This window comes from Myotis nattereri, assembly GCF_964212035.1.
Source record: "Myotis nattereri genome assembly, chromosome: 8".
Taxonomy (NCBI): Eukaryota; Metazoa; Chordata; class Mammalia; order Chiroptera; family Vespertilionidae; genus Myotis; species Myotis nattereri.
In genome coordinates this window covers 36,465,128-36,478,184 of record NC_138083.1, presented here as the reverse complement: position 1 = coordinate 36,478,184, position 13,057 = coordinate 36,465,128, and the positions used below count along the sequence as shown (strand labels likewise).

Below are 13,057 nucleotides of genomic sequence, written 5' to 3'. Positions count from 1 at the left end.
TCTATCCACTGAGCCAAACCAGCGAGGGCACATTATCTCTTTACTATCTCATTTATCTTAATCCACAGTCAGGCTCTAGATTAGAATCAGCTTGCTAGATTTGAAATCCCACTTTTCTAGCAGTGTAGCCCTGGGCAAGTGATTCAACTTCTCTGACCCTCAATTTCTTCATCTTTATAATGAGGGTAACAATTGGATCAATTTTGGGGACGATTATATGCATTTAAAGCACTTAGCACAGTGATGGTACAGAGAAAGAATTCTATAAATGCCGGCCATTATCCTAGTGGAGAGACTAGTGGAGACTGAATGGAAAGAGGGCAATCAGCCCTCTGAGACCTGTTTGTGGTTTGGGGAGCAGCTTACTCCAGCCTTCAACAACCTGCTGAGATAACTGGGACATCAGGACAAACCCCACAGTGTCTGCCCAGGTAGGCTCCTCACTCTGCTTCTTGAGCTCCTCGGTGAGAGTGGAGCTGAAGGTATAGCCATCACACAGGGTGACAAAGCAGTAGAGGCATTCGCCCTTCACAGGATGAGGGTGGCTGACCACGGCTGCCTCTGCGATAGCCTTATGTTCCACAAGTGCTGACTCCACCTCTGCCGTGCTCAGCAGGTGTCCTTGTCAAGGGAAAGGAAATGCCATGAGAGATCCCGGCCTCTACCCGTACCCCTACCCCTACCCCTGCCCCATCTGCCAACAGGACAGACCTGGTCTAGTCAAATGGGAAAAGCCCTTCATTCATTCCTCACATGGCATGTTTCAGTTGCCCCACCATTCCAGTTCCCCTCCTCTAGGCACATTCCAGTGTTTTCACTCTTCCTCCAAAACTTGGGCCCAGAACTGAATGCTTCACTCCAAACATGGTTTGGCCAAAGGACATCCTGGTTCTCAAAAGGCTTTTAACTGGGACTTGCTGAGAGATCAGGGCTAATGAGAAAAGAGAATGGTCCCTGGCCCTCACCAGATACATTCAGCATGTCATCAATCCTGCCAGTGATCCAGTAATAGCCATCCTGGTCTCGCCGGCAACCTGGGAACAAAAGAGATCCACAACATAATCAATACCCACAGTAGGATGTATGATCCACATTACCAAACCACCACACCCACTGCACTAGCTTCCTAGCAAGTCTCTGCTTCTACTCTTGCCTACTGTGGTAGCCAGGCTCCAAAGTGGTCACACTGATCTCCACCTCCTGGCATTCATACCCCTGTGTAGTCCTTTCTGATTGTCCTAGGGTTAGTCTGTGTAGTCAATATAATTTGGCAGAAGTGATGGGATGTCATTTCTGTGATTAGATTATAGAAGACACTGTGGCTTCTATCTTGGTTGTGTTCTCTCAGTTTATTTGCTCTGGGGGAAGCCAGCTGCCATGTCATGAGTGGCTTATAGAGAGGCCCAGTGGCAAGGAACTGAGGGTTCACACCAACAGCCACATGAGTGGGCTTGGAAGTGAGTCCTCCAGACATTCAGAACAACTTGACTGTAACCCACGAGACTGAACAAGAACCACCAGCTAAGCCACTGTGTTGCTGATCCTCTGAAATTTTATAAGATAATATAATATTTGTTTGGGTTTTGTTTGTTTATTTGTTTTTAATCCTCACCTGAGGATATTCTCTCCACCAATTCTTCAGAAAAGTGGGGTGGGGCAAAAACATCGATGTGAAAGAGACACATCGATTGGTTGCCTCCCATATGTGCCCAGACTGGGCCAGGGATGGAACCTTCAATCCAGGAACGTGCCCTTGACCGGGAATCAAACCCAAGACCCTTTGGTGTGTGGGCCAACACTCTAACCACTGAAATACACTGGCCAGGGCTATTTGTTCTTTTAAACTGCCAAGTTTGGGGTAATTTGCTCCACAAGAATAGATAACTAGTACACCCACCCAAAGTTTATTCTCCATAAATTAGACAAATATTTTCTAAACAGTAAATCAGTCCTCATCACTTCTCTGCTCAAAACCTCTAAAAGTCTCCCACTGTACATTGGATAAAATCAAACTCCTCACCATGGTCCACAAGGCCCTATATTATCTACCACTCCAACTACATATAACGTTCTCTTTGCTCACTACACTCTGGCCACACATGCTTCAGTCTGTTCCTCAGATATTTCAAGCATGTGTCTGCACAGAACACTTACACTAACTCCAGATTTCCCATGCCTGGCTCCTCCTTACCTTTCAGGTCTGTGATCAAATGTCAGTTCAGAGAAGCCTCTCACCATCCCATATATGACTATGCCAGCAGACACTCTATCCCATTATTCTGTTTAGAGCACTTTTCCTTCATAGCACTTACCACTAAAATAAGCTAGCTTACACTATGGAAGACAGTATGGAGTTTCCTCAAGAAACTAAAAATGGAACTCCCATTTGACCCCGTGATCCCACTTCTAGGAATATATCCCAAGAAACCAGAAACACCAATCAGAAAGGATATATGCAACCCTATGTTCATAGCAGCACAATTCACCATAGCTAAGATCTGGAAACAGCCTAAGTGCCCATCAGTAAATGAATGGATTAGAAAACTGTGGTACATCTACACAATGGAATACTATGCTGCTGTAAAAAAGAAGGAATTCTTACCATTTGCAACAGCATGGATGGAACTGGAGAGCATTATGCTAAGTGAAATAAGCCAGTCAATGAAGGAAAAATACCACATGATCCCACTCATTTATGGATAATAAAGACCATTATAAACTTAGGAACAAAAATAGATACAGAGGCAGAGCAGCCTCGAACAGACTATCAAACTACAGCGGGAAGGCCGGGGAGGGTTGGGGGGCAGGAGGGGAGGGTAAGAGATCAACCAAAGGACTTGTATGCATGCATATAAGCATAACCAATGGACATAAGACACTGGGGGGGTAGGGGAGGCCAGGGAATTGTCAAGGGCAGGGAAAAAAGGAGACATATGTAATACTCTTTGTAATACTTTAAGCAATAAAACAATAAATAAAATAAAAATCAATGGGAAAAAAAAAGCTAGTTTACTTGTTTGCTAAGTTTACTGTCTGTATCCCTTTAATAGAAAGTAAGCCCCATGAGAGCAGAGAACTTGCCTATCTTATTCATGGTAATATCCCCTGTGCTTAGATCAGTACCTGGACATAGTAAATGCTTAATAAATATTTGTGGATGAATGAAATGGTGGATGGACTCATGGGCAAACACAGCCTCCAGATATGGGGACACACATGACACTATAATACTGTCACATGCCCCATCTCTTTCAACACAGGAGTAATGACAACAAGAACCTTTCCTCATACATCAAATCTCAGATGGCGCCCTAACCGGTTTGGCTCAGTGGATAGAGTGTCGGCCTGCGGACTGAAGAGTCCCAGGTTCGATTCCGGTCAAGGGCATGTACCTTGGTGTGGGCACATCCCCAGTAGGGGATGTGCAGGAGGCAGCTGATTGATGTTTCTCTCTCATCGATGTTTCTAACTTTCTATCCCTCTCCCTTCCTCTCTGTAAAAAAATCAATAAAAATATATTTTAAAAAAAATCTCAGATGGCACCACGCTGAGACCCATCCTGCAGTACTCATCCCAGCTCTTACAGGCTCTGTAGCTCTGCCTCAGTATTAGACACTGACACATTGGACACATTTCTCTCTCACTCTGTTTCTTCACCCTTAGCCAATTCTTCCTAAAAATGAAAGGGAAAAGTATATGTCTTGATAGGAAGTGTAGGTAGGGGAAAGCCAAGGCTCACCATCTCCTGTCACGTAGTACCCAGGGAACTTCTTAAAGTAGGTGGTCTCAAAGCGTTCATGATTCCCATAGACGGTGCGCATGATCCCTGGCCAGGGTTGCTTGAACACCTTGGGAGTGAGGAAGGCACAGTGATCAGATCTGTTACACTGTCTCACTGAAAGACAATCAAAGTTTTGCCAAATCTAAGGAGAAATGGCCTGAATGCCATTCCTGAGATGTAAGACAAAGTACAGGCTTTAGGGATAGACAATCCAGGCTTGGAATCCCAACTATTCCACTTACTAGCTGTGTGACCTTGGGTAAGTAACTTTCCCTATCTGAGCTTCAGGATCCTCATCTGTAAATCAGAGAAAATAATCTGAAGATTAAATTGATAGCAGGTAGAAGATACTTAGCACAATGTTCCATTTATAATAAGCACTTAATAAATTTGAGTGTCCTTTTGGGTAATCCCTCAGGAAAGCAGGTCCAGTTTGATGCAAATGAAAACAGTCGTATAAAAATGTGGGACCCACATATGCCCCAATCAATAACATCCTGTGGCAGCAGATGGATGAGATGATGGCTAAGAGGCAGAAGACCTAGGTTCAAGTGCTGCCCTTGTTACTACCTTGTTCTTAATAAAAGTGAAGTGGGATGGAGAGTCAGGGCTGACAATATAAGTACTAATACAAATCACAACAGCTAAAATTTATCTAGCACTGACTGTTAGGTTCTGTGCTAAACTCTTCACATGGGTTATCTAATTTAATCAATCCAGCAACTATAGAAGACAATGGTACTACTAGAATCCTGTTTTACAAATGAGAAAATTTAGGTTCAGGGGGTTAGGCAACTTAACTTCTGTGACCTCTTCTGAGGTCATAAAAGAGGCAGAGCCAGGATTTGAACTCAGGCAGGTTGATTCTGGAGCCTATATGATTTCCCACTATGTTATGAAGCCTCCTTTCACATTAGAATTGTTTATTAAAGGAAAAGTTGGTACTAAGTCTTCCAGACCCAAAAAGGCACCATTAGGGATCTTTGAACAGAGCCCTTAGAAGTCTCATGGGCCAAAAGTCAGAGAGGCAGGCAAAATATCCAGAACGATTCCCTGCAGGGTCTCTACAAAGGATAAACCTTCCAGTTTGGAATTTTAATCACAGCAGCTACCCGAAGAGATTAGGTTATAAACTTTGAAGCAAAGTAAGGTACCCCTTGGTGGACCCTATCCCCTAACTCCTCCTCAGAGACCACAAAGGGCCAGGGCCTCACCAGATAGCCTTCCGCTTCACCTTCCAACTCTTCCCCAGACTCATTCAGGATTGCAGGAGCTACACCAAAAAATGGAAAGGTCTGGAAGCAAACAAGAGACCCAAGGAGAGAAATGAGGCAACTCTGACTCAACTCTACCTCTCCCAAGGAGAGGCAGAGCCCCAAATTCATCACACATCTCAGTCCAGTCCTCCACCCTCTGCCTAGGCCAAATGCCCCAAGATTCTACCCCTGTTTAGCCAGGACCAGCCAAAGGAGCCTCACTCACAGCAGAACCAGGCTTCATGGGTGTTGCACCAGGGAGGGGGGTCAGCATATGGCCACCCTGTAGAAGTCAGAGATCAGGGGTTTGAGTAAGTCTTCCCATATTATCCCTGAGCCCCAACCTTCTGGACCCTTTACTCACTGTCTCTGTCTGCCAGAAGGTGTCCACAATAGGGCAGCGTTGGGCACCTACTACCTGGTGGTACCACAACCAGGCCTCAGGGTTGATGGGTTCTCCTACTGTGCCTAATACCTGTAAGGATGCCCGGCTATGCCTTGGGCAGGGAGTGGGGAGAGAGTTAGGCTCTAAGTACCATTGGGAATCAGAAGACATACCCATGTTCTCCTGCCACCTGCGCACCCCCCCACACACACCCCCATTCCAGATCAGAGAGCTGGAACAGTGGCATGGAAAAGACTGTGCACAAAGGCCAGTACCCAACTCTGAGGGACACCCATGGGGCAGCAGCTGGGGAGGGGTCTCACTTGGTGACAGGCTTATCTCCAAACTTCATGAGCAGGCGGATAGCTGTAGGTGCTGTGTAGAACTTGGTCACCTTGTACTTGTCCACAATACTCCACATGCGGCTCACGTCCGGGTATGTGGGGATCCCCTCAAACTAACCCCAGTGAAGACTGGTCATTCCTGGTCCTTCCCAATAGTCCCCTCCACCCCGCTACCATACCCTCAGACTCAGTATTTTGCCCTTTCTGACAAACCCGTGCCTTCACTCCTTTACCAGATAAGCCAAGAGAACTTCCCACTTAGGATTCATAATCCCCTCAGAACTGAGTAAGAACTGTTTAAGTCCTACTTCCTCTAGACCAAGTAGCCATTGGAGGCAGTCACCCAGGATCATCTCGTCCACCCCTAAGTAGGCCAGGTAGCCATGGGTCCCAGCTCCCCTCTCACCAAAACACTGGTGGCACCGTTAGCCATTGGTCCATAGGTGACATAGGAATGGCCAGTGATCCAGCCAATGTCTGCTGTGCACCAGAACACATCCTCTGCATGGAAGTCAAACACGTACTTGAAGGTTGTGGCCACATAGAGCATGTAGCCTCCAACTGTGTGTACCACACCCTGCGGGGAGAATAGGGCCTCAGGATGGGGCTTGGGTTCACCCCCACTGACCACCAAATATAGGCTGGCTGGGCAGAGCTAGAGGAATATCCTCCTCAAAGATTTTGGCTCTGCCAGCACCTCTTTCACAGCATCCATCTCTTCTATCTCCTTTTCTCCATGTTCCCATATCACACTTCACACACATATACATTCAGTCCATCATTCACACCCACACCCTAAAATGGTATTTCTGAGCTACCCACATCACTCTGACATATGAACACTCTGAGTACACAATAGTGTCTCTGTTGTGCATTTGTGCACACACACTCAATTTACCCGTTGACAAAATGAAAGTGTGTGTGTGGTGGGGGGAAGAGACAATCTTATTCTCTTACTCCATCAATATCCCATCCCTAGGAAAGAGAGGCCAAAATTGTGTTTCTAAAGGCCCATTAAGGGATATTCCAAAGAATTTAGGGATGGGGTAGGTGGAAGGCAGAGTAACGTATCTTTCAAGTCAATGGAACAGGGTTTTCTTAAGTATTTTTTGGCTCTTATTGTGCTCTGGGAGGAACTAGATGTTAAAGTGTGGCATGTTGAAGAAACTGAACTCTAAGAGCTGTAGTCTAGGAGCCCAAGAGAGATCCCTGTGCCTACCTGTGACCTTGAGTAGACAAGGCAGCTCTCCTTCAACCAAACCATGTAGGCATGGGCAAGAAACATCAATATAAATCACATGGACTGATCCTTTTCTCCTCTTTTTGGCATTATGAAAGCCCCCACTTGAATTATCTCATCCTAGGCCTCACAATTGTCTAAATTTGATTTAGAAAAGGTAATATGAGCCCGGCCAGCGTGGCTCAGTGGTTGAGCATTGACTTATGAACCAGGAGGTCACGGTTCGACTCCCAGTCAGGGCACATGCCCAGGTTGTGAGCTTGATCCCCAGTGTGGGGCATGCAGGAGGCAGCCAATCAATGATTCTCTCTCATCGCTGTTTCTATCCCTCTCTCTCCCTCTCCCTTCCTCTCTGAAATCAATAAAAATATATTTTAAAAAAAGGTAATGTGACATTTCTGAAACTCAGGGTCGTAGAGTAAAATTTATGTCATTACATGCTATACACATGCACACGCACACACACGCACACTTGCCTTGGGTTTGCCTGTGGAGCCACTGGTGTACAGGATGAAGAGCGGGTCCTCGGCATCACACCACTCAGGCTCACACTCATCCTCTGCCTCGTGTATGAGTTCATGCCACCACAAGTCAACCCCCTCATTCCAGGATATCTACAGAAGGAAGACAGGAAAGGACAGGAAAGAACTTTGAACAGTGCCAAATGGGGACAGGAGATAAATGACACCTGGAAAGACCAGAGTGGGACTGGCAGGTGGGGTGCTGGGAAGGAGGAAGGGCCCTGGGAGGGTGGAATGGAGCAGAGAGACAGGCTTTTCCTGAACAGTATCTGGTAGATTTCCACCCCATCATCATCTCCCCTGCCAGTATTCTTTATCACAGCACCATATTTCTTTCCCACACAGCACATATTTCCAGTTATTTTATTTAGTTGTTTGCTTGATTACACTAGTGACCTCTATGAAGGCAGTGGCATGTATTTTTCCCCCCCATGTCCCCAACACCTAGCAAAATGCCTGGTTCTCAAAAGGCACTCAATAAATTTTTGTTGGATGAATATGCACACACAGACCTGCACACACACATATGTACTTATGGGAATAGTAGCTCATTGGCAGGGATGCAAACACCAATTATATAGGATATATAATATATAGGATAGGGATGCAAACACAATTCAGAAATGCAAAATTAGCCAGAGCCTACAGGCAAGGCAGGCATCTGGTTCTGTTAGTTAGTAGTGAAAGAAGTCAATAGATCTTGGTCCAAGTGCCCTTTCCTGCATGTCCAGACTTCACTCTCCACTTGGAGGTTCCTACCCTTGCTCTGCCCCTTTATATCACTGCTACCAATAAGTTTTCCATAAAGACATTTGCTTGAGGTTCCATTCATCAAGAAGCCTTGCTTTAAGTTGGTGGAGAAGGACCAAGGTGGACTTCTAGTGAAGGGATGTCCTCCTATACTGGAGTGCCTTTGATAACTATTTCTGGATCTGTCATCCTTAACTTTTTCTAATCTCTGCTTGAAACTGCTTTATTTTTCTGGTTATATCATTTATTTGAACAACTAGTTTTCTGAGTCTGTTCTTTGCTGAGTGAAGTTGGATTCCCTGAATTTGCCCAAAAATTGCACTGGATTTCAATTCCAGTTCTGCCACTTCTAGCTATATATGACCTTACACAAGTAACTTTACCTTGTCACTCCTTTTTAAAATGAAGACAGTTGCCCTAGCCACTTTGGCTCAGTAAATAGAGTGCAGACTGAATGTCCTGGGTTCAATTCCAATCAAGGGCACGAACCTCGGTTGCAGGCTCGATCCCCGGTCCTGGGGGTGCATGCAGGAAGTGACCAGTTGATATGCTTCTCTCACATTGATATTTCTTTTTCTCTGTCTCTCCCCCTCCCTTCCACTCTCTCTAAAAATCAATGGAAAATATCCTTGGGTGAGAATTAACAAAAACAAAAATAAAATGAAGATAGTCATTCTTGCCCCAGTGGTCTCTCAGGATTTGGGGAACATCAAAAGAGAAAGGTATTACCTAGTAAACATCAAGTCTTGGTTTATCCTGGGGGGTGGGGAAGACTAATAAATATCATGAAAGATAGAACTTAGTTCAGTTCCACTGACCTCCTCTGGAAGATGAATTTAAGGGTATGATGATAGGAACTGTTTCGGGTTTGCTTTAGTTGTCACAAAGCCCTTTCATATTCATTAGCCTCTATGTTCAATGGCCCTGGCTGGCAGGTAGACATGATACTGTAATAGAAACACCTTGCTCCTGTTGTATGTCTATATGATAATCTGGTATGTGCATATCCTATATAATAAAAAGCTAATATGCTAATTAGACCGAACAGCAGAACAACCATCCGGACGACCTTCCGGACGAAGCTAGGGCTGCGAGGTGCTGTGAGGGCTGAGCCTTGCATGAATTTTGTGCATCAGGCCTCTAGTTTTGTTTAAAACCCCCCAAGTGTTAGACATACTTTGATGAATTATAAAAGGAATCTCCAACCACTCCCCTTACTATCTGCCCCTTAATTTACAGAAATTGAAGTTTCTGGCACATAAGCATCATAAGAATGACAAGCTCAGGCCAAATGAGGCACCATTAAAATTTTAAGAAGAAAAAGAGGAGAGAAAAGCTACCATTGAGCTCAAAAACACACCCTATTTTTTATTTTTGTTAATCCTCACCTGAGGATATTTTTCCATTGATTTTTAGGGAGAGTAGAAGAGAGAGAGAAAGATAGAGAGAAACATCGATGTGAGAGAAACACATCGATTGGTTGCCTCTTGCACAAGCTCTGACCAGGGCCCAGGCCAAGGAGGAGCCTGTAACCAAGGTACATGTCCTTGACCAGATTGATCCCAGGAACCTTTGGCCCGCAGGCCAACGCTCTATCCACTGAGCCAAACTGGCTAGGGCAACACACTCTTATTTTTTAGAGGAATAGCCATATGGATCTACACATACCTTGTCACATGAACACTTTTTTTCTTGCAAACAATCTACTTTAGATGAGGTCATTAATGTATTTAAGCATAAGTGTGTCAGTGCTTTGGGCAAATGGTGCTGGTCTACAATACTGGTGTGAATTGTCAGAAAAAAAAGGCACTAGGTACATGTAAGCTGCAGAATGTGTTTCTCTCACATCGATGTAAGGGTAAGTTACACTGTGGCAATAAGAGGACTTATAATCTTATAAAACTGCTTCCTTTGTGAATATGTGAGTAAGAAGGTGAGGAAGGCATGCTTCAGGTGTGGAGCTGATAATCTGCACCAGGATGTAGGGTGAGTTCAATTAGTGTTGCAGACATTGGTTGTGTTTTAGGTGTGTGTGCCTATAAGGGCCCAGAGCTTTGAACCAGGAAAAAGTTTGAATTTTCTGCAATACAAATTGAGGAGTTAGTTGGCCTTTGTCCTTGGACTAGGATAGTTTCAGGGAGGGAAGCTGCCAGGTGTGAGAGAAACAAGAGGAAGTTTGAAGGTGACATAGTTGAGAAGGGAACATACAAATTGTGCAGGCCCTCCCTTGAAGGGGGTTGGAGCTCTGCCAAGAATTCTGCAGCTTTGACTGCAGTTCTCAGTAAGCTCATTTTTACGGTCTTTGGTTTTTTGGTAACTGGTTGTCTTTACCTCCAAGAAACAAAAATCCAGGAGTCTGTGGCATGAAGGTCTCTGGTATTAAAGAATTATAAGAGCCAAACCGGTTTGGCTCAGTGGATAGAGCGTCGGCCTGAGGACTGAAAGGTCCCAGGTTCAATTCCGGTCAAGGGCATGTACCTTGGTTGCGGGCACATCCCCAGTAGGGGGTGTGCAGGAGGCAGCTGGTCGATGTTTCTCTCTCATCGATGTTTCTCTCTATCCCTCTCCCTTCCTCTCTGTAAAAAATCAATAAAATATATTAAAAAAAAAAAGAATTATAAGAGTTTCTTTCTTTTCTGGTTTCCCTCTTAGAAATGCCAGTGTATCTATGTTCAAAGCTATTAATAAAAGCTAACATTTATGGAGTAGTTACTATGTCCTGAACACCTTTACAGATGGGAAAACTGAGGCAAGAGAGCTTATGCAACTTGCCCAAGCTCCCATAACAGCAGGTGATAGAACCAGGATTTGAACCCAAGGAGTCTGTCTCCAGAGCCTATAGTATAATCACCAAATTTGTTACCTCCTTCAAGAGAAAAAGTCTTACTAGTAGGTCCCTGCCTGAAGTTTTTGTTTGTTTGTTTGTTTTTGGTGGGGTTTTTGTTTGTTTGTTTTAATTTATTTCAGAGAGGAAGGGAGAGGGAGACAGAAACATTAATAATGAGAGAGAATCATTGATTGGCTGCTTCCTGCATGATCCCTACTGGGGGCCCAGGCATGTGTTCTGACCAGAAAGCAAACCATGATCTCCTGGTTCATAGGTAGACGTTCAACCTCTGAGCCACACTGGCAAGGCCCCTGCCTGAGTTTTAAAAGAACACAGTGTCATCCTGGCTGGTTTGGCTCAGTGGATAGAGCGTCGGTCTGCGGACTAAAGGGTCCTGGGTTTGATTCCCGTAAAGGGCACATGCCCAGATTGCAGGCTTGATCCCCAGTAGGGGGCGTGCAGGGGGCAGCTGATCAATGATTCTCACTCATCATTGATGTTTCTATCTTCTCTCCCTCTCCCTTCCTCTCTGAAATCAATAAAAATATATTTAAAAAATAAAAAAAGAACACAGTGTCCCCTGGGAATCAGATGGGTCTCTACCATGCTAATGAGAATAGAGAAAAGGGGGATTATTTTTACCATTAGCCTAAGAAGTTATAATCATAGCAGATTTAAGAGTAAGATACCCTATGAGGATGGTAAAACTCGGAAGAATTGTGGGTTTTCTCCTTTGTTTTATTAAGGAAAGTGGTTTCCTTTTAAGCATGTACTATCATCTTTCCATTCCTGATGAGGGAACTGAAGCCCAGAGAGCAGAGGCAACTTATTCAAAGTTATACAGCTAAAAATTGGTCTCTGGACTTCAAACCCACTCTCTCCTCTATACTAATCTGATTTGACTCCCCACTTAGGAATTTCCCTTCCTAGAACTACCTACAATGTAACTTTTGTTCAATTAAGTACTTAATTACATCAGAGTATATGTGCAATTTGTAAATCCCAAAGTAGTATATAAACATATTTAGGAATCTTCTCTGCTGTCCTATAAAAAACTTAGGCTTTCATTTGTAATACATATCAAACTCCCCAGCTTGATGGTGAATTCCCAAGGTTAAGATCTATACCTCCTCTACCTGCTCCTCCTCCTGTCTTTCTGGCTCTGCCCCAACTAAGTGCACAGTATAAACTTTCTGACAGGTTACTTGATCCTCTCTCCCACAAAAGTCCTGAGCTGCAGGAGAAAAATGAGTTGTCTGTTGCTAACTTTCCTGAGATCCATGCTCTATGTCAGTTCAGAGAGGTAGCAACAGGCACTTGATTTTACAACACTTCCAAGTGACTTAAACGTCAAAGGACACAGGGATAGGGAGAAAAGGGTTAGGTCTGGCAGACATCTCAATGGGGCAAACAGGCAAAAAGCAATGGACACACAGACAAGCACGCAGGAAAGCAGTGCCCAAGGCAGTGCAGAGGTGGATACCTGGGGCAGGATGCACTTGGGTTTTTCTTTCAGTTTACCCTGTTAAGAGCCCACGGAAAGCATGGTGAGCAGGGTCCAAGTATAGTGAAGTGAGAGGGAAGGGTAAGAGGGAAGGGCGCCCAAAACCTCTGACTGCCTTCTTTTCTAATAAGAGCCATATCTTGAGAGCCAGATCTTGATCCTTCCATAGTGGGACCCCACAGGAACCCAAACCAAGCCACAGACCAGTAATCAAGATGATTATATTTAGTCACCCAAGTCAGCCCATTTCTAACCCAAGTCCAAGCCCTGAGTGTCCCTCATGCCAACCTGCATGGAAGTCTCCCTCACAATATCTCATGCTAAGGTCCCAAGTTGCAAAGGGCTCCCTAACTATTTTCAAGTTCAAAGTCCTCAGCTCCCAGCTAGTCCTGCCAAGGATACATTTCTAGGATGGCTCTCAGATGCAAGCATTATAATGAGGAAGTAAA

At 44.7% G+C, this 13,057-nt stretch overlaps 1 protein-coding gene across 2 annotated transcripts in view; it reads right to left on the bottom strand.

Annotated features, from left to right (window-relative positions):
- The window catches only part of ACSS2 (acyl-CoA synthetase short chain family member 2), a 67,408-nt gene that overhangs the window by 882 nt on the left and 53,469 nt on the right, over positions 1-13,057 (bottom strand). The window contains exons 8-17 of one of the 2 annotated variants that reach the window (XM_081097027.1): positions 12,588-12,626; positions 7,483-7,620; positions 6,173-6,343; positions 5,746-5,879; positions 5,402-5,534; positions 5,264-5,320; positions 4,996-5,076; positions 3,740-3,848; positions 966-1,034; positions 445-621 (exon numbers count right to left, since the gene is read on the bottom strand). In XM_081097027.1, coding sequence (XP_080953153.1) covers positions 445-621; positions 966-1,034; positions 3,740-3,848; positions 4,996-5,076; positions 5,264-5,320; positions 5,402-5,534; positions 5,746-5,879; positions 6,173-6,343; positions 7,483-7,620; positions 12,588-12,626 — 1,108 coding nt within the window. The remainder of the gene's footprint in view (positions 1-444; positions 622-965; positions 1,035-3,739; positions 3,849-4,995; positions 5,077-5,263; positions 5,321-5,401; positions 5,535-5,745; positions 5,880-6,172; positions 6,344-7,482; positions 7,621-12,587; positions 12,627-13,057) is intronic. The other variant, XM_081097026.1, reaches the window with a different exon arrangement.